General features: G+C 33.1%; 2 protein-coding genes across 2 annotated transcripts; one reads left to right on the top strand and one right to left on the bottom strand.

Moving 5' to 3' along the window:
- The first annotated feature begins 419 nt into the window (after nucleotides 1-419).
- Nucleotides 420-8,918, top strand: LOC142633585 (telomere repeat-binding factor 4-like). Its single transcript, XM_075807828.1, has 6 exons — nucleotides 420-759; nucleotides 2,602-2,807; nucleotides 6,174-6,258; nucleotides 7,314-7,397; nucleotides 8,131-8,410; nucleotides 8,509-8,918. The coding sequence occupies exons 1-6, from the start codon at nucleotides 610-612 to the stop codon at nucleotides 8,538-8,540; spliced, it is 837 nt and encodes a 278-aa protein (XP_075663943.1). The 5' UTR covers nucleotides 420-609; the 3' UTR covers nucleotides 8,541-8,918.
- Nucleotides 8,919-10,054: 1,136 nt separating this feature from the next.
- LOC142636919 (glycylpeptide N-tetradecanoyltransferase 1-like) lies at nucleotides 10,055-13,320 on the bottom strand. Its single transcript, XM_075811214.1, has 2 exons — nucleotides 13,187-13,320; nucleotides 10,055-11,599 (listed from the first exon to the last, which is right to left on the bottom strand). The coding sequence occupies exon 2, from the start codon at nucleotides 11,596-11,598 to the stop codon at nucleotides 10,294-10,296; it is 1,305 nt and encodes a 434-aa protein (XP_075667329.1). The 5' UTR covers nucleotide 11,599; nucleotides 13,187-13,320; the 3' UTR covers nucleotides 10,055-10,293.
- Nucleotides 13,321-22,654: the final 9,334 nt, after the last annotated feature.

Genomic DNA, 22,654 nt, shown 5'->3' with positions numbered 1-22,654 from the left:
GTACAGACTTTGGAAAAAAAAAAAAAATCTAAAACCGCAAATCATTTCACAACTTCTTTGTCACAGTTTTCACATGGCAAAGTATGAGTGCATACCTAGATGATAGGTAACTACTCACAATTTACCATATCAAAATTATAACTCATAAAAGTAAACCAACATATATGAATAATGATAGTCCCACATCCAAAATTCACAACTTTTGTAACAATTTACTCACATGCAAGTCGTGGACAAAGAAATAAAAGTAACGAGTCCACAACTTCACTACTCATAACTCGCCACGCGACCAAGTTGTAGGTTTTGTCGTGGTAATAGCATTATTCTGTAAAATATTCTACGAATAGTATCTTGCCATGTCAGCAAATCAAACTAAAAAAAAAAAGGTAATGAAATATTATAACTTTTTTTTTTATTATGAGTTTCTTTTGTGGCAGCGGTGCTCTGCTGGCTACGGTTACGGACCACGAGGAACGGGAGGGGAAGAAGGAGTGAGGAATAGTACTCCACCCCCAAAACTCTCACAAAACAAACTTCTTCTTCTTCTTCTTCTCTACATATATAGAGAGAGATAGAGAGTTTTTCTAGAGAGAGAGAGAGAGAGAGAGAATGGGGAATCAGAAGCAAAAATGGACGGCGGAGGAGGAAGAAGCACTACTGGGCGGAGTAGCGAAGCACGGCCCTGGAAAATGGAAGAACATTCTCAAAGATCCTGAGTTTGCTCCTTTTCTCACTAACCGTTCCAACATTGACCTCAAGGTCACTCCTTATTTACCTTTTCATGCCACTCCCATTGTCTTAGCTTATCCACTCTCACTTTTAGGGATTTTTTTTTTTTTTTTGTAAATTGTGTTTGGTTCTAAGGGAAAATTGGAATTTTTTTTTTCTCGGGATTTTTTTTTTTTTGCAATTTAGGGTTTACTAGGCCTGTAATGGTGTTATCAAACCCTAAATTTTCAGCATTGTAGTGTTGTTACTTGAATTCTTCTATGCTCATCAACGTAGAGTAATTTTAGTTATATAGAATGAGTTCTCAGCTCTTAATTTGTAGGATTTTTATTTTTTTGGGCAGCTAAGGTGCTGTTTGGTTCGAGGGAAATTTGAATTTTTTTTTTCTCGAGAAAATTTCTGTGTTTTACGCTTCTATTAGGCCCCAGTGTGAAGCCTTAAATTTTCGGTTTTGTAAATGTTGTTACTTGAATTCTTCAGAATTGTTGTTTATGCACAAACACATACTCATATATAATAATACAGAGAAAGAGTGAGAGAAATTTATTTACATAAAATGACTTCTTAGCACTCAATTTGTAGGATTTTTTTTTTGGCAGCTAAGGTGCTGTTTGGTTCTAGGGAAAATTTGAATTTCTTTTTTTCCTGAGAAAATTTATGCAATTTACGCTTATATTAGGCCCCAATGTGAAACCTTAAATAATTTTCAGCTTTGTAGATTTCTTAATTGAATTTTTTTAAATGTTGTACACACAAGTTTGCAAGTTGTGAAAATAGGGGTTTCCACTTACCATAGCATTGTTGATTTTGTTATATGTATATCAAACTGATCCGTGGGGCAAATTTGGAAAATAATTTCATTTTAATATTAATTATATAAATTTGACACTGTTTTGAAGGTTTTTGGGATCTAATACTTTTCTAAAGATCGTTTTAAACACGATTTCATCACTTTTAGTGCTTAAAATTGTATTTTCAAAACAAGATTCTGTAAAAGCATACCATTGCCAAATAGTTTCAAAACAATGTCAATTTAAATAATTATTAAAATTATTTTGCAAATTTTCCCTTATCCGCTTAAGTTTAGGGGGTTTTTTTTGTTTGTTTAAATTTTTGACCCTAAGGTATGTTTGGTTAGGAGAGAAAGTGTTTGTTTATTTTGCCGGGAACTTTGGTGTAGTGTATGGTTCTGTGTATTTATGTTGATAGGCTGTGATTGCTTGGTGAAAATCCTAGGTGTTTGACCGTTTGAGTGTGAGCTATATGTGTTTTAAACCTAACTTGGAAATGGTATTATAGAATACATATAAAGCAAAAACCCCAAATTTGTTCTCAGTGAGGATAAACTGCTTAGCCTGTTAGAGGTGAAAAGCCCCTAGATTACTTGGTAACTGGTTCTAGCGGGTGGGGTCAGTATGCTCTACGACATGCAACTAATTTGAGTGAAGTTCTCCTATGTCATCAAAAAAAAAAAAAACCTAAATTTGTTCTCAGAACTGAGAACTCATTTATTCTATGTTAAAATGTTAATCCTGGACTGTTTTACTTGAAACTCTAAATTTTCAGCATTTTAGTTTTCTTAATTGAATTTATTTATATTTGTTGTATCTAGTTCTGAGGAACTTTAATGGTATCATAAATTCAGAAAAAAATAATATATATATATATATATATATATATATATATATATATATATTATTTAAGCTTTTGTGAAGTAGAGCTAACAAGGAAAGGAAGAAGTGTATTTCAAATATGGAGAAGTGTTTCAAACCTTTGAGTTATTGTATTAGTGTAGTTTATTTCGATTTACTTAGCAAAAATCGATTTGAACCTCAGTGCTGTTTATCTGACTCATTCTTGCTTACCTACCAGGACAAATGGCGAAACCTGAGTGTTAGTACTGCTGGACAAGGCTCTAAAGAGAAATCGAGGGCTCCAAAGATAAAGGCTATAACAGCTGCTCCACTCCCCAATGTTCAACATTCTGCTCCTGCTGCTCCACTTCTTCTTACTGCACCCCCTGATACTGTCATGGATGATGCCCCTAATAGCACACATGAGGGGAAAAATGCTCCACGGTAAGTGTTTGTCTTCCTCCTCTTCTCCAACTCCTTTATATGACATGTATAGTATGTGAATGTTATGCCAAGAATTAGTTGTCCTTTTATTTATCTCTTTTTCCCATATATTAAGTAATGCATGAGTTTTGTGTACCTATCAGAAGAAATCTATTTCTAAAGTATGGTGTTCTCAAACTTTTATAACTGCTATTGTTTTTGTTGTTATCTTACATAATTCCTCATAACTTGGTTGGAAAATCTGGCTAAATGGCCACTAGAATTTTTAACAAATGCTTACCAAAATATCTTTAAATAAGGCCGTAGTGTCACTTTGACATTTGTATATAACTAACAACTCGTGCAATGCACAAGGTAGTTTTCTTTATTATTTAGTTTTAAATATCTTGTTGACAAAATATGTATAATCCAATTCTTTTATTTGTATTATTTAATACCTAAAAACCAAAATGAAATCTTATTTGTAAAATAATGTTATTTTCACCAAGTAACTAGACCCGTCACCATCAAGATCATTTCAAAGATATATAAATCAAAGCAAGCAAAGGGGAAAATTTTGCAATATAAATATAAAAAAATCAAACAAATTATCAGTTATAATTGTTTTAAATTTAATGATTTTCATAATTTAGTAAATATTAATCAACATTGGTCTTGATCTACATATCAAGAATACAGAATTAAAAACACAATATCAATAATCAAGATGAATTGCATTTCTCAAAGTCGAAAAAAATTCATAGAAATTAAGTTGTAATCTAAATATGTTAGTATTAATCCACACAACCTATCTTAATTTCAAAGATGGGATCAATTTTTGCAGTTGTTAGTATGATAGGAGTAGAATTCAAATTTACATGTGTTTCCAAAACATCACCTTTTGTAACTTAGTTTAGGTAGGGTTTAAAGTGCGAGCCCATCCAAGTATCCCATTATTTTTAGCCCATATACCCAGTTTTTATGAGCAAAAGTAGATGTGAAAGTGTTTATCAAAAGAAATGGAAGCAAAACATAAATTAATTGACTCTTTAAAAAACAAAATAAAATTGAAATTTGGAATGATAGTTGATTATTTGATTATTATAGAACTAAGAGTTATTTAAGTCTTATCACATCCATGTGAATCATAAATCTGAAGGATAGATTTATTGCTATTCAAAGTGATAATTTTAAATCAGAACAATGATTTTAATTTTCAATTAATTATTGGTAGAATAAGGGTTGTCAATTAAGGAAGTAATAAAGAGTATTACTTCGGATAGAATAGAATGAAGGGAAATAATACATATGGTCTAGGAAGCACGGATGCGGCAAAACGGCCACCGCACCCGCGTCCAACGCGGCGATGTGCGAGGGACGCGGCTGCCTGCGCGTTGGTGCCGCGTCCTTTTTTTTTTTTTTTTTCATGAAGGGACCTTGTGTTTCCAGAAGTGAGAATGGGTCTTCTTCTTCAGAGAAAGCCGCCGCCGCAGCCTACTTGGTGAGCCTAAGCCATCATCCTCATCCTCCATTTCTTCCTCGGCGCTCTCCCTCTTTCTCTCTCCCCGCACAAAGCCTAAATAAATAAATAATTGATGATTGTTTAAATGGTCAGATGGGTCGGTCAGGTCAACACTAATGGGCTGGGCTGCTGCCTGCAATCTTAAAAGTGAGTCCACTTTACATTGCCTGTACGAGAGGACCTACCTGATTTTTTTTTTTTTTTTTTGAAAAGGAGGACCTACCTGATTTTAAATGAGTGGGAAGGAATATTTTACTTTAAAAAAAAAAAAAAAAATCCCCATGTCCTTCCTCAATTTTATTATGAATATTTGTTACTTCTTTTGTGTTTTCTTTTTTGTTTTGTGATTTGTTTTGTGTTTCTTGCAATCTTGCCTTCTTCTTTCTTTGTTTTGTGAATCAAGGCCGTAGTAATGTATTTTTTAAGAATATTTTAATAGTAAAAATATATAGAAAATATAATAAAAATATTTTTAATAATTTTTTAATTGCCGCACCCCGCCGCACCCGCACCTTATGTTTTCAAAAATTGCCGTCCCGCACCCGCACTCGAATCCCAAAACGCACCCGTGCTTCTTAGCATATGGTTGACCTGGACTAATTTGTTGAGGATCCATAGCTAAATCCAAAAAATTGGGGACTTTTTTTTATGAATAAAAAAATTGGGGACATGCTTTGTTGTAAAGTAAGTTGTAATTTGTAAAGGTTATCTAAATTAATACATGTAAATATACATTTGCATGTAATTTCATTTCACATCCATGACAATAAGTTTGCATTCAATTTCAAATTGGTTTAAGTAGTTATTTTCTTCTTAACTCTTTTTATATCGCGATCATGATCTTTTATTTTTTAGAAATATATTGAAGTTTTCTTTTGTTAATGTCTAGTTAACCACTTAATCTCTATATTTTGTAAAAAGAATACATGTGCGAGAAACTAATGGTTGATCCAAAATCAAACATCCCAAGAGCTTGCTCATGCCCAACTCAATTTGAGCCATCAAAAAGCTTTATTCTACAGTTATGGTGTCATATATATATATATATATATATATATATATATATATATATATATATATATATATATATATTGAGAAGTAATTTTTCTAAGAAATCTTTAAGTTATGGGACTAAGATTTATTCTTAGCTGAGTAAAAGTTAACTTATCCTGGAAACTCACTCTATCCTTTCTCAAAATAATAGAGTTTTAGTTAGCTTGGTTTTTTGTTTTTTTTTTTTTTTTAAGAATTTTTTTAATTGTAGGACTATATTTTGTGTAAAGTTAGCTATGCCACTTGGCATAATGTGTGACACTTAGAGTTTAAAATTGAACTTTCTCTCAGTTTCCACTTTAATGTACTATAATAGATAATAGATAATAGATAGGATGTGATGGAAGGTACTTACTAGAAGGTTAACAATGGAAAGGAATGGGGAGCTACCTATTTGATTCCATCAATTTGATTACATTGTTACATGCAGCTATTATTACAATTCAGATTTTAAATTACTCTGCTTTTCTTTTCACACGTTCAATCCAGGATTTGGAGACAATTCATATAATATATGATAAATTGATTTCATCATTTGTTATTCTTATACTTTTGAAGCAAGTCATGACTCATGAATCTAGTTTCAAACAACTTGAAGTGGAATGCCTGTTGTTCATATGTTTTTGACATGCTACAACTTTGCTGCCTTACTGTCACAATTATACAACATTTACATAACTATTATATTCTCTTTGCATTTAGTTTGAAGCCATCCGGCTATGTATGGGAATAACAAACATCTTTTCACAACTTTTTTATTTTATCAAGGTCTCTTCACGGGGCACTTGATGCTGTTTTCTTTTTCTTACCAGGTACAATGCAATGATTTTTGAAGCTGTTTCAACAACAAAAGATACAAACGGATGTGATATAGGTGCCATTGTTCACTATATTGAGGTCAGATGGAGGTCTCTTCTTATTTTTAATCCTTGTATATTTTGGAAAATATTTTGTCCTGAAGGAAGCTCCATTAGGATGTAGAATATCCCTGCCATGGTTGAAAAAACCATCCCTGCATACAATTAGAATGAGAGAAGAAACCAGATTCTACCAAACATTGAAGTTGCGCTAGAAAGACATGAAATGCACTTCTTCAAAGCCTTTCAAGATGACAGGAACTTAAAATCAAACTGATTTGGTTGCACACTTTGAATCTAATTCTGCAATCACTGTTTACTGCAAGCTTTGGCATTAAAATACAATGTTGTGAATATGTTGGCCATATGTCCCAGTAGACCCAGTGAATGCTTCACAGCTTAAGTATTGTCTAGTGCTCTCTTGCAAGAGATTAAGTAGAAGCCAATTCCTTTGGGATGGGGTAATGTTGATGATATCAGATCAAGTGAAAGGATATGCTAACTTTTTCCTTTTATGAGATTACTTATCAAAGATCAAGTGAAAATATATGCTATCTTTTTTCCTTTTATGAGATTACTTATCAAATCAACTACAGAATGTTTAGACTTTGGAACAGTGTTTTCTTTGTAAAAGCAAAACTCTTACCATCAGCCGGAGTGATTTCTAGATATTTCTCTCTTTATTGGCCACATAATGAATGATGAATTCTTAACTTCAAATGTAAATTGTAGTGTGATGGTGTTATTAAACCGTCATGGATCATCTAGGAGCACCTTATGTATACATCCAATGTACATGAGGTAGCTCCTCTTCAATAAAAATTTATTACTTATCCCAAAAAAAAGAAAAAAGAAAAAAAGATTGTCATGGATTATCACCTATCTATTACCTTGATGTGATTATACTTAGTTGAGCTGAGCAGCAGCCACAGGGTTGTAGCATTGGCTATAAGAAAAAGAAAATACATTTGATCAGGTCACTTTGTTTCATGCATTTCACTTTAATTTCCAATCAACAAATACTCTCTCTTGCAGTCAAATTTTCATTATACGTGAGTTTGGAAGAGATTGCAACTCTTGATTTACATATTGCAGCAAAGGCAGGAGGTGCCACAAAATTTTAGAAGATTATTGAGTTCAAAGTTGAGGAGGCTTGTTGCGCAAGGCAAACTTGAAAAGGTGATTGATTTTCTTGAATATTCTTCTCTCACACATTCATCAAATTTTAGAAGATTATTTGAGGTTGATACCTGCAAATATTTTCATCTTCACTTCTTTCATATCAATGTGACAAAGATTTCTGTTTCTTGTTTTGGGTGGGGGGGGGGTAGGGGGGATTGGAATGACAGCTGCTGCCCCATGATGCCAATGACTTGAACAACCCTACTGATACACAAATTCTAATTTATTTTTATGTTTCATTTATACAATGAGTCCGTTTGGATAAAACTTATTGCTGAAAACTGAAAACACTGTAGCAAAATAATTTTTAAATGGGTAAAAAATACTGTTCATTCCAGAAGTTACTGTTTATTGGCCTAAAATCACTGTTCATGGCCAATGAACAGTAACAAACACGCGTTGAAAAAAAAAAAAAAAAACTGGACATGGACGCAGAAAAGTGCTATCCAAACGCCCTCAATATACATGATTAAGGTCATATCACAATGAGCCTTTTGTGTGTGTGGGTGTGTGACACACGCACAAGGTTCAATGTGATATGACCTCAATCAAAGCAACTTTTAGATTTGACATTGTTGATCTTTGAAGTAGGTATAATTATCAATGATGTCATGCATCTGCTGCGTGTTCTGTTCACGTATGTGAATTAACATCAGCATCAATAGTGTGGAATTTCCGGACAGGAAGCCTGTTTTTTTGAAGTTCCAACTTTCTTCCATATAAAATGCAGGTCGAAAATTGCTACAGGATCAGAAAAGATACCTCGTTGGGAACAAAAACACCTGCCCCAAAACAAAAGGATGTCAGGCCACGGCAACCACTGAGCTCTGGGCTAATGATTACTAGTGAGAGTGTGGATGATGCAGCTAATGCTGCTGCTTACAGAGTGGCCGATGCGGAAAACAAAGCGTATATGGCTGCCGAAGCAGTTAAAGAGGCAGAAAGGATTTCGAAGCTGGCAGAAGATAGCGATTCAATGCTACAGCTGGTGAAAGATATTTATGAAAGATGTAAAGCTGACATTGCCTTCCCTACTGTAGTCATTGTTATGTTTCTAATGTCTTAATTTATTTAACCTTAATATGTTTCTTTGGGCTTATTGTCGCAGGTTCGCGTGGTGAAATTGTCCTCTTGGCCTAGGTTATCGGTTGTAATTTGTTCTTTCTTAGGGGTAAAACATCAATAGAATGAGTAGTGAAATTGTTGTAGTTTTTTGGATGTGTATGTAAATTCATTGATCCAATGCAACAGTCTTAAATTGTTCATCATGTGTCTATGCCTCAGCATTTTTATAAATACAGCCAGGTTGGGGCAAGGGGGAAATTGGAATTATTCCTGAGGGAGCTACATAGAAGAATCTAACTGCTTGTTCTTTGTCTTTTGCATTTTGGTTATGCTTATTTTTAAATTTTTAATATCCCCTTCCTGGTTGTAATTCTCCCCAGACTGAAAGCAAAAGGTGAGGTACATCTTACATGTAAATAAATGTGGGCAGTAAGGTTCCAAGATTTTGATCGACAGGCATCATTTCTGGCATGTTGGTACATATTAATTTCTTATGGTAATTTTATTCTTTTACCTTTGTTTTTCTTTGGCGGGTAGATAATACCAAGCCATCTGCCATGTTTGTGCTCCCAATCTCTTTCTTCCCGTTCTACGATATTTGCACCCAATCTGAAAACTGCGTTGGACATGTTGAAGAATGGCAGTTATGCTGTGCAATCCAATATCCTTTTCCGTATTCCTTAATATTTCTCACCGTCACGAATACTACTAAGGGTCCGTTTGGATAGAACTTATTGTTGAAAACTGAAAACTGAAAACTGAAAATACTGTAGCAAAATAATTTTAAAATGTGTGAATAGTACCGCGGGACCCATTTTTAATGAAAAAGTTGCTGAAAAGTGAAATTTGTGGCTTTGTAAACAGTACACGAATGCACTGTTTACAGAAGAATTAGTCAACACTTGCGGCTGGAGGAAAAAAAAAAAAAAAAAAAAAAAAAAAAAAAAAAAAAAAAAAAAAACTTAAACGCAGACGCAGGAATAAGTTTATCCAAACGCCCTCTAAGTACAAAATATAAGAATCCATTCTGAGCAATTCTGCCCAAAACAAAATAGGAACATGCAAGAGTTGAGGCTTCACAGAAGTTGCTTTCACAGTTTCCTTGCTGGCACTTGGCAGTGACAAGGACATGGGAAGTGGGAGCAAGCAAGTTCCGTGCATCTTTTTCTGCAATAAACTTCAATTCTAATAATTTCTGATACAAAAAGTTTGAAGTACACAATTATTCACACGCAATATACCTGTGTAAAAATAATGCTAAACCAATCATAACTTACTATCTCGGTAAGCCGTGATAAAGATGTGTTTAGCATAGCTCTTTACTATACATGACACTTGATAAGTATACCATACACGATAAACTTCTTCCTAGTGAATACAGTCTCATCTCCCAGCTGTCTCCCAGCTGTTAGCTTCTTCAATAGGCAATGTTATCTTGTCTCCCCCACCACCAAATACACTCAAATATTCTCCAAAGGGCCATTATGTAGTAGAATTGATAGTAAAATTGTTCATAAAATATCAGTTCAACCGAAATCTAACGTAATTCAGCAAGGCAACAATGAATAAATATGACAAGCAAGCAGCAGTTACTAAGAACAAAATTGATTTTCAATTTTCCAATCATCTTTCGGTCCTAACAATACATGATGCGCATGAAATTCCACAATTTCCTAGACAAATCAAGCAAAAAAAAAAATTCACAGCATTTGTTAGTTTCGCTGGCACAATAAAATCTACATTGATTTCCAAAAACAATGCAAACTTAAAACAAACTTTACCAAAGGTAGTTCTAATCCTTGCCACAATCAAAATTTCAGAGCTCAGACTATAAAAGCACAAGTCCAAGCTCCGATGGCTTCAGTGCTTGTTTTATCCGGTAGTTGTAAAGATAATAGTGCAGTTTTCCATCACCTGGACCAAACTTCAGTTCCTTCAAGAAAGATTCATTTTGCATGACATCCAATGCATTGAAAACATCATAGTCCTTCTGTTTTGCCATGATAAGAGCATCATTCATCAGTTGAAGCAAAGGAGTGCTAGTGGCAACATTATAATATGAATAAGCTGCCTTCAAAATCGAATAATTCTGGTTCCCCAGGATAGATGAAGGAAGTGTGTAGAAACTGCTGAAATCAGTTATTTCATGAGTTTCAGGACTTTCAACCAGATAACTATCCACGACATCCTCCTTTGGAAGCAACCAATGTTCCACATCATTTTCATCAAAATCCGGTGCAACAGCAAACTGACTCAAATAGGTCTTAAGTAGCCGTGTAACTGCAGGAACATCATGGAGCTCCATCTTTCTGAAACCTGGAGTGACTGCTGACTCTGGTAACTTGTAGAGCTTGATTGTTCTACTCATTGTCATCCTTGCACCAAGTCTTGAAAACCCAACATCAATCAGCTTTTTTGGATTCAAAGATCTATGCCAATATTGGCAAGTTGAAATTGGCGTTGGAAGAACCACTCCTGCAGTATAGGCTGCTTGCCACATATTCTCCAAGTGAACCCTCCTGGTCACCTCTTTGATCATGACAGGAGCAAGTCTCTTGGATCTAAGCTTCTTATGCACACAAAGGAAATTAACCTCTGCCATGGTGACAATATCATCACGGACCCGGATTCTGGCTGGAACGCCAGTTATAAAAGCAACCAACTTCTTTGAACTTTTGACACGGACACCAATGTGCCAACTCCTGAAATAACCAGGAGGGCGTAAAGCCCAGCGAAGAAACTCCTTTGAATAGTTAAATCTGAACATGCTGTCATCATCCTCAACATAGTTATTAGTGAGAAGGATATACACTTCATTGCACGTCTCTTCGGAATCCATATCACAAGTAACCCATTCATAAAGGTTGGGAAGGTTGTAGGGTTCTTGTTTGACTTCAGATAAAGGAGTTGGGGGTTCAATTGGGCCCTCAGGCAAATTGGAATCCCCTAAATCCTTAAATTGCCCAACTGGTTGGGTTTCCCAAAACTTATGTTTCTTTCCAAGAGAGAGAGATTCTTGAACCTTTCGAGTTAAAGCATCAAGTGTGAGGTCACTCTCAGAAGGTTCGTTCCCATCAGGATTAGGGTTTTGTGTTTCTTCAGGTGATCCAGATGATGCATTGCTATCAACCATTCTGAGTTATTTTGAACAGTCAGTCAGCAAGACAACACCACCAAAAAAACCTTCACTATATTCATTTAGCATAACAACTGAAACAGTGATACAATTTAAACGTAGTTCCATTGCTACAGAAAATCAAAATAAGAAAAAAATGACATACTGTCCTAGGTTTCCATTATAATATGAGCCTCCACTCAAATGTGCCTTATAGAACCATTTTGGCTCGGCTGAGTCTAGGCTGCACCATTTTTCATCGATGACCTAACAAGAAGTAACATAGCAGCATTCTATATTTCCCTCAATTTTCTAGAGGACTCAACAGAGGATACATAGACAGCCATTTTAAGTAATAGTCTAACTATACAAAAAGATCCCAAAATCTACAAAAAAGTAAGAACAAAATTAAAGAAAAGTTTCAATCAATTGCTGAACAAGTGAACCATCCACTATCATGTTAGGTTATGGTGCTGCCACATTAAGCACTTAATTTATTTATTTAGTTATATTTCAGTCAGGAAACAAAAACAGCTAAAATAAGATTCTAAGATTCACATTTCTATCTTTTATATATATATTCCTCCATATTTTTAGCTACAAAACTGACACTAAAGGCTTTCCAATCCAAGTTTTGTACTTGGATCAACAAATTTTTAAGACCAAGGAAAATCAATTTTAAATAAAACCAAAATGCTTATAAATATGAGCAACCCCTAGTGTCCATTTTAATTACCTGACTGCAATCCAAATGAGAATTCACTATAGTGATTAGTGAGCCTATTCTAACCATTTAGCTAACCAACATACACACAAAACCAAACTGCTCAAACAGTAAAATCCAATCCAATTCTTTAACTTTCCTTCTCTTTTCCTTAACTTTCTCAGCAACCAAACCGATATTAATGAAGCCAATAAGATTAAATCCACATTTCTATCATTTTCATTCTACATACATCACAAAACCAAACAACTCAAATAGTATGGTTCTTTCCTCAATTCAATTATTTTCCTTTCCTTCTCTTTTCCTCAATTTTCTTGGCTACCAAACAGAGAGTAAAGAAATCAATAAAACCTGATCCGTGAGCAACAAGACGAATATCCATATCACAGAAAATAAACTCAAGAATTGAATCAAATCACCAAAACAAAATCCAAGCACCATTGCAATCACAAAACCAAATCAGCAAACAGCAAAACAATCAAATCCCTCAAATCAATTCTTTTGCGTTATATTCTTCACTTTTCCTTGCTTTTCTCAGCTACCAAGCACATCCTAAATTCAATGCAACTCCAATTTGCACACATAAAAAAAAAAAAAAAAAAAAAGCACTACTTCCAAGATCTATAAAGTAAATACTAATCGCAAATACAACGCCATTAACAGAATCATGATTAACTCTTAGTTTCTCATTCTTTCAAAAACACCGAAAAAATAAACCAAAGGCACAAGATTTAACATGAAATACTTTCGCCTTCTATTTCAATTATTTAATTTTCCTTGGTTTTCTGAGTAACCAAACGTAACGTTATAAAAAACTAAATTCTAACAAAATAAAAAATATTTTTAAAAAATGAAAAGAATGAATTAAACGATTAATAATACCTGTAATTTCTGTATGAGTGTACGATTGAATTTTAACGAATCAAGCTGATCTCTTTGAGCTCTCAGAGATCTAGGTTTTCACAGAGAGAGAGAGAGAGAGAGAGAGTGAGGGTAGCATTGGAAATAGAGGAAATGAAAGGGTGGAAATAGAGCTAATTTTTTATTTAATAGTTTTAGACTAATAGAATGGGTATATTTGTCATTTTGGATATTTGAGGGTGGATTTGGTGGTTTATGTGATAATTATTAATTAATACTAGTAGATTAGTGGTATTTTTTTTTAATGAAAAGATTATTGGTATTGATTAGTAGTAATTAATAATTATCATAATCAAGAGTTTCATAAGTGTCTAAATTGAAGCCGAAAATCGCCAAAAATAGTGGAGTGATGAGATCTCTTACTAAAACCTGTAAGTTCTCATCAGATTCGAAGATATTTCCACCAAGTCTAGTGGAGAACTCTTTGAAATTTATGAATATATGTCTGATGACTTTGATCTAGTGTTTTCCTGCCAAATTTGCCTTGCGTTTCGGTTGGGTCAATTTGCTTGGGTTTTGGAGAGGAAACCCACAATCAAATCAGGTGGAGACAAGTTGGGTACAGTCAGGTTGGGCGGGTTGGGCAAGTCTAGGAGTGGCATGGACACCCTTAGAATAAACACTGTTTAAAAAAAATATATATATATATATATATATATATATATAATTTCAATAGTTACAATGGAAAAGAAAGATTTGAAGGTTTCTATTGAAAACTCCAGCTCTTAGCAGTTGAGTAAACTATTTAAAAACATTACTAATAGTACATCCTCGAATTAATTAAAAAATTTAAGTAAAACAGATAAAACATTTTAGAAATATTATCAAAGTTTATTAATAATTAATTATTGAGCCACTTAACGAGATGTAGAGGATTCTAGTCATGTTCATGTTGTTTCCGAATTTGAACCTAAAACCCTTATGAAGAAAGTCAAAAGGTTAGATGAAAAAAAGAAAAGAAAAAAGTAGACCATAGTTTTTACTTAGTGGATGTTGAGCTAATTTTTTATTCATGTTTTCTATAGGAACAAATTTATTAAAGTCCATTGAATTCTAACACGTCTCATGATAGAATCCTCTTCATTTGATTAATTTTACGGTTAACAATTTTATTTTTTGAATTTAGTAGTGTACAAAAGTATCGCTTATTTAAAATTTTAATAATAATCTTAAATTTGTATACCTCTAAGTTTTAAAATAGATTAATTTTAAATAGAGATAATAATTTTTCATAAAAGAGAGTGAGGTTTTTAGCCTAAGTAAACTTATAATAAACTTCTTATTCATAGTCACATCTTACAATAATTTAGCACTTTGTACAATACATGATTCATGCTATCTTTTTCAAACGATAATGTATATGAAATTTGATGAAAAGTGAGCTTCCTTGAAGGTGCATAAAGGGAATATTTTTCAATTCTGATTTTGATTTGATTGTCAATTTGATTGGAAAGCAAGCTTTAGGACGCCTACGATTAATTAATATCGATGGTACAAGGGGTATATTTGTCATTTGAAATTCTGATTATCAATTTGATCGGAGGGGATGTTTGAGATCGAGATGCCATTTTTGACAATTTGTATGAAATTGATGCAAATCATGAAGTTTTTCTTTAGAATAAAAAAATAAATAGTGTTGAAGACTCATAAGTTGAATTCTTCGTTATAGAAAAACAATACTATTATAAAGTGTAGTTTTAAACTAGGAATTGTATTTTAGATTAGATTTTTCTTTACAAATTTTTTTACATTTTTTACGTATGCTTTTGTATTTTTTTTCATATGCGTCTAATGAATTAGAATTAGTTATTTGTTAACTAGTTTGTTAGTATTGTTTATTTAATTGTAGTTGTACTTCCTCAATTCTTCTTTTTTGTTTTTTTTTTTAAAAAAAACTTTTATGGAGGCCTCTTTATTAATATTCTAATTCCTAATTGAAATTTCATTAGTTATTTAAATGAATCATTTTTTCTAACGTCATTAAGCGTCTTGAATAAAATACTCACAACAATTTCCTTGATTATGTTATGATATTTTTATATTTATTGCGGCCAAATTCCATCTACCAATAAATAATTAATTTATTAGTAAGTTTTTGACTTTTGTCATTAACATTACTTATAAATTAATTATTAATTTATAAGTAATGTTAGAGAGAAGTATTTGACTTTTGTCATAACTTAATAAAATTGTAATTTTTTTTTAAAGAAAGATAAAATGGTAAGTTGTGATTAGAGTAACATTGCTTTTACTTTAACCTAAAACTAATACCACTTTTATTATATATCAACTACAACAAGTCACGTAAGTAATTATGAAAAATGTATAAAAAAAAGTAATTATGCAAAAAGTTAAATGTCGTTAGATTTATTTTTAATTTACTAGTATTTACCATGAAATGTGATGGTAAGGCCAAAAGTGATCTTAAAGTCTAAAAAAGTGACATTTTAATAGGTGTTAATTACATTTAGTGGACAACTACTGAGAGTCTTATAGCTCAAATGCTACCTCTTGGTATTTCTAATAGAGATATTTAAAATTCAAATCCCCTACCCCAATTATCAATATATTAAAAAAAATTAAGCAGATATGTATAACCCTCTACCTTAGACTCACTTTTTGGAATTCAAAAGGCACACACAAATGCTTATGGAACAACAATGCTAAGACCACAATAGATTAGACTTTTGCCACAACACACCACTTAAATGTTGTTAGATTTATTTTTAATTTACTAGTATTTACCATGAAATGTGATGGTAAGGCCAAAAGTGATCTTAAAGTCTAAAAAGTGACATTTTAATAGGTGTTAATTAAATTAAGTGGACAACTATTGAGAGTCTTATAGCTCAAATGCTACCTCTTGGTATTTCTAATAAAGATATTTAAAATTCAAATCCCCTACCCCAATTATCAATATATTAAAAAAAAAATTAAGCAGATATATATATATATATATATATATATATATATATATATATATATATATATATATATATATATATATATATAACCTTTACCTTAGACTCACTTTTTGGAATTCAAAGGGCACACACAAACGCTTAAGGAACAACAATGCTAAGACCACAATAGATTACATAACTTTTGTCACAACACTCCACTTAGCACAATTGTAAGGACACAGTTCATGCCTAGGCCCAACAAGAAGGAGGATGTAGGCCCAAAGAGCCCAATACAATAAATTTATAGAGTGTAGGTTAGAAATCTTGATTCTAATGAGCTTAAATGGTAACAGCAATGACCTAAGGTTATGAAACAATATAGATGAACAAGTTTATAAGATGAAATTTATCCTCGGACTCAAGCCGAGAATCAAGTGCTTATATTTCTTCTTACTTAAAGATTCTTTACAAATATTCTGTCTACCGTTCTCTTTTTTCTCTTTCTCCCTCGATCCCCTATTTACAAGACCTTCTTCTCTCTTATAGTCCTTCCTCTCTTCCATTCTTACTCCCCACGCGTAGATTCAGACTGCCCCCTTCGATACTTGTCCCATCAGCCTCTTCTGGAAGTCCCTAGGTATTAGTTATAAGGTTGAAAATCACTATTTAGGTATCACTTCCTCATAAATGCGGCCAGAGACTTAGGTATAGAGCATTCAATGCAGTGGTAGCAGCTTTCTCTAAGATCTTTTTAACCACTCTTGCTCTCTGTGCCCTTTTAAAACATATTTTCATCCCCAAGACCTTCTAAAATATCATTCTAGTTAACATGACATACCACTTGATCCTCACTGCACTTAGGCGAGGAGGTAATCCTCCTCGGATTATATACATTCACTTCGTCCGTCACATTTGCTTTTGGGGCTGTAAGTTTAATATCATTATCATCATTAACCGTCCTCGGATCAAGCCCATGGCCTAAAAACGTATCTTGGGCCTTTTATCCCCACAACAACAAATTACATAACTTCCAACACAACTCGCCATGCGGTAAAAAGTTGTGGTCCTAGCATTTTTTCCCTATGAAATACCTATGGATTTAGGATAATTATATTGTAACTAGTCGCAGACCCACACGATGCGTGAGAATATACAACTATTTCATAATATGGTATAATGTATGATTTATTCTATAAAATGTACTGAAGATATTCTTTCTAAAATTATTTTTCATTTCTCCATCTCTTATAGCATTCTATTATTTTGAGATTAAAAAAAAAAAAAAAAAACTTAGGTGCATTTGATTCATATTATTCCATTATTTTTTGTTTTAGATAAAAGATCGAAATAGTATTCTTTTTTTCAAGTGATCTATATTATTCAAACTTTTGTATAGTGTGTTATGGTTTTTTTTTCTTCAACTAAAATTTTTAAGTTCCAAAATTAATTATTTGAATTTCTCATTCTTTTAAGAAGATTATCATGATAACCAAACCTCATCACACATTTACAATTGATATTACTCAAATAATTTATAGAGACATTCAAATACATAATCATCTCACTTTTATAATATCTAAAAATTATCTCAAACTATTACTATAAGAGGGATAGAGAGTACATGTGATAAATAACTCAAAAAACACACCACCAAAGTATATCATCCAAAAGTAGAGACAAAAAAAAATCATCAATCTAAAATAGAGTTGCAAGATAGAATTAATAAGAGAGAGAGAGAGAGAGAGAGAGAGAGAGAGAGAGAGAGAGAGAGAGAGAGAGAGAGAACAATCACATTTTTTGGAAGAGAATGTTAGACAAATAACAAATTATATAAAAGAAGATGAGTAGAAGAATATTCAAAAGAAAATGTATACTTGTGAACACCAAATTATCCAAAGCATGCTATGTAATAGAATAACATTAAATCATTCCATAATTTCATAGGATAACATGTTACAAACAAAGACAATAAAATTAAAAGGATAAACAATTAAAATATAACTAAATCATATCAACCTAAAGTAGAGTTAAACATTAAAATTCATCAATCTAAAGAATTAAACATCCACCAAAAGAAAGAATATATATATATATATATATATATATATATATAGAGAGAGAGAGAGAGAGAGAGAGAGAGAGAGAGTATTCACCTTTTTGTGTGAGCAAAAATATGGATTGAATGGAATAGAAAATAACAAATTTTTATAGTAAAAATATTGGAGATAAGAAGAGTCAAAATAAAATGAAGATGAAGGGATAGAGAAATTGTAAGGTTAAGGTATAGAGTAGTGAGGAGATAAAAAGGTAAAAGTAAGTAAATGTTAGAGAAGATATAATTGTAAAGTGGCATATTAATAAGGAGAAAAATAATTTAAAAAGACAAAAAAAATATTGAAAATAGGTTGATGATGTGGCGCTGATGTAGCTCAACAAGAGCGCAGCAACATTAAACCCTACGTTTCAGCTTTTAGATATATATAGATAATACGTGGTGAGTTGTAGCGTAATTTGTTACGGTTTTAGCATTTTTTTTCTTATGAAATACCTATGAATTTAGGACAATTATTTAGTGGTTAAACAAAGTTCTTATTTTGTTTTCTACCATGTAGTTAAGGGTTGAAGAGGGGGTGGTATTAGACTATGTATTTGGTGCATGTATCGCCCCACTCAATTTGAAAGGGATGATACATGCATTAGATGCACGGTATATCTTCTTGTTAGAGAGACAGATAGAGGTATGTTGCCGTCCATGGGCCTAACTTTAATTATATGTTAGAAGGGCCTTACGTGTCCTTTTTATATATAAAATATTCACTTACAAGGTCATTGGGCCAAACTTCTTGTGCAATTGGGTATCAGGATAGTTACATTTTGGCCTAGACAAGCTGAGTGAGTAAGGCAATTTATGAGTCTGAATGTCTGATGAATGATTTTGAGGATGATTAGGAATTACAGTAACTGGATATTTTCTCAAAGATCCCATGGAAATGCCAAGCCTATAAGAGCATTTCCATTGGCAATTGTAAATGGAAAATGTAGGGAAAATTTAGCATCAATGCACAAAAAGAGCCCAACAGTTGGACTTGTAAAATCTGAAAATTGCAAAAAAATTTGCAGTTGTGCTACAGTGCGATTCTAAATGTAGAATCGCACTGTAGCTCAATTGTAAAACCAAAAAATGATATTTTATTCTTTTTCACTTTTTGCTTTCTCTCACTTTCAGTTTTGTTTCTCATTTACTCTCTCTCACAGAGCTCCTCCCTCATCAGTCCTCACTCTTTCTCTCATCTCACATCTCTCTTTCTCATTCAAAGCTTGCACCGGAGCTGGGTTGGGTTTGTGGTCATGGCATGGTGATTGGCGTGAATTTTGGATCGGTGGAGATTGGTGGGTTTCTCGGTGGCATGGGTTCTTCTGGGTTTGGGTGCTGGGTGTGGGTTCTTCTAGGTTTCAATTGATGGTTTTTTTTTTTTTTTTTTTAATGTGGTCTTGGTTTTGGTTTGATGGTTTGGTGGGTGGTGCTGGGATATGTGTGGGGCAATGTGTTGGTGGGTGGCATGGTGGCTATGTTTTATTATTATTATTATTATTATTATTATTATTATTATTATTATTATTATTATTTTTAAATTTGTTGTGGCCGGTGCTAGGGGCAGAGGGAGAAAGAGAGGAAAGAAGAGAGTGAGATGGTGGCGTGGTGAGCATGGTGGTGTTGTGGTGGTGATTGGGTTGTTTGGATGTTGAGAGAGGGACAGAGAGGTAGGACAGAAATGAGAGAGGAGGAAGTGATAGATAATTTGTTACTATAATTTATATTATTTTAATGTGTTGTATTGTAAAATAAAATTGGGATAGTGGGTGTATTGTAAAATAGTATGGTATAATTAATAAAGTAGTTTTTTGATATGGTAAAATAAATTATGATAGAATTTCCGAATGGGAATGCTCTAACATGCCGAACCTAAAACAAAAAATGTGGCTATCAAGTAAATAAAATAAAATAAATTTAGCTATTAAGAGCCCGTTTGGTAATATTGTATTTTTTAGAAATACATGTGAGTGAAAAAGTGTATGAAAATACGTGTAATATTATTTAAATACTGAAAACTGTTGTTCAAAACACACTACCAAATAGCCCCTAAGGGTCTGTGTTTGTTAGTGTTGTTTAAACAACAATTTTCATTAACATAATATGTATTTTTATAATACTTTTTTATCTATACATATTTTTATAACATTTAAACAACGTTGCAAGAACAACCACACAAATGCGCCCTAAATCATTTTAAATGTGAACTTAATATTTTCTCCTAGGTAGATAGGGACAAGACCTTCAATTAACTTTAAGCATTTCCAAGTGCTACTAGCTTTTTAAAAGCATAGTTGAACATTAAGGGAGCGTTTGGGAAACGCGTTTTGTACTTCCCACGTCCAGCGTTTGCGTTTTTATTTTTATTTTTGGAGCCGTAATTGTTAACTTTTCTGTGTGAATTGTATATACTAGTGGGTTCCATGCATTGTTTATGGGACTCACAAACTTTACTTTTCAGCAACTTTTTTATTAAAAATAGGTTTCACGGTACTATTTAGACATTTAAAAATTATTTTGCTCCAGTGCTTTTAGTTTTTAATTTTCAATTTTCAGCTGTATCCAAATATACTCTAAATAAGATGTACAGAAGTCAAGAAAAGTGAGCTTAATAATGGTGGATGACTGGTGTGTCTTATTTCATCATTACACTGGGCAAAGTACTCTCTCTCTCTCTCTTTCCTTCTCTTTTCGTTTGCTTTGTATGCTATTGAACATGATGAAGCAGAAGAAATCACCAGTAAGCTGCGAGTACTCCTCCGATTGAAGCAACACCTGCGAAGAGAAAGTAGGTGATCGACAGAGAGCACCGGTGTGGTGCCGGCCAAAGACCCTCCGACGATCAAGTTAGAATCTTTAAAACAACCCTAGAGTGCCAGAGTTGAGGTAATTGTGCGTACCTTTGGGTCATGAGGGTCTTGGGGTATATATAGTGGTATGTGGCCGAAATGAGCGCCTTGGTGAAGAAGTACTTTCCTTTTAAAAGAGTAATTCGCGGATCTTTGCCTATTGTATTGAGCCCTTTCCTTATAGGAATCTTCTTGACTAAAGTCGAACGTGTAGCGCAAGAACTTTCCTTATATTCACATAAGCAGAAGTCAAGATAGGCTAAAAATGAAGGTTAGATTACTCCTTCAGCTTTCACCTGCCAAGGTCATCAGCCCACGTGTACCTCCTACACTGTCGTCAGCTTATGTATGCCTCCACAAAGAACGTCAGCCAAGGACCTTACAGCCAAGGTCGTCAGCCCTGACTCGTCAACGTGATCCATCAGCTTATCGTCGCTACGTAGGGGGTATGGCCCTGAATGCCAAAAAGGCGGCATCCTAATGAGACTGGCTGACGGGTTGTGTATTCCCGTCAGCCTTCTTAAAAACATCACTATCAGAACATAATCGAGAGAGGAATCTTCCAACTAAAAAAAGAAAGAAAAGCCAATAAACTGAAATCAAACAAAGGTGAATTATTCGGTCCCACGAGTAAAAGCAATTCCAATGACGAAACTTCATAGTTCATACAACTTTCCTTAACTCTCCAACTTTAACTATAATAGTGTTTCTCTTCAATTATTGTCTCTCTATTCTTTCTCAAACTGAGCACACAGATAGTTTTTTCTAGCACAAAGTCGTTCAAGCCTACTAGCATCCTCAAGGTCCTATCTCTTCTCTTATATTTATTTATATGTTTCGATTTCTTTTGGATGATGAGAAAGCAGAGGAAAAGGGGAGGAGCATACAGATTTTTTTTTTTCCTGGGTTTTAACCTTTTTGTTTTATAGTATCTGAATTTCTCCTCTTATACCAACAGTGATTGTTAAATTAAAAATAAATTTCTGCGATGATTTAATGTTAGTTAAATAGATTTTTTTCCTGGGTTTTGCTTTTGTAATAATTTAATGTTAGTTGAATAAATTTCCCCATTAATAATATTCATAATAACGTGAGTTATCCACCTTGTTTAAAAAATAAAATAAATTTTTTTTTTTGACTTCATTGAAAACAGAGGATGTGAATGTCCAACAAGGCTAGGATCACTGACACTAGCTGGGTTTTTTTTTTTTTAAACAAAATTAAATGGTGCGAGGTAATTAGCAAATTGGGTGTAGTTGAAGGATTGTTGTGACCTTGGTTTTATTAATGCCTTTCATCTCTCTTTCACATACTCAAACAAAAGAAAAAATAAGGGTAATTTCTTTATTAAAAAAGCAATTATATAATAGGAATTGAATTATGTGTTGTTTTAAAGATATTTTTGAGCTTTACAATCACTATTGCAAATTCATTTCTCAAATCCGAAAGTTTTCACTTCTCATACACATCCATCTCTTTTATTCTATCCTTTCACTCCCTCTTTAAAATAAAAGATCCATATAAAATCATTCTTTTTTTTTTCTTTTAATTTTTCTTTCAAAGTTTAATTGCAAACTACCTTTTT

The sequence above is a fragment of the Castanea sativa genome, chromosome 5, assembly GCF_040712315.1.
Source record: "Castanea sativa cultivar Marrone di Chiusa Pesio chromosome 5, ASM4071231v1".
Classification (NCBI taxonomy): domain Eukaryota; kingdom Viridiplantae; phylum Streptophyta; class Magnoliopsida; order Fagales; family Fagaceae; genus Castanea; species Castanea sativa.
Note: the sequence above shows the minus strand (reverse complement) of the source record. Positions and strands in the feature narration are given on the sequence as shown.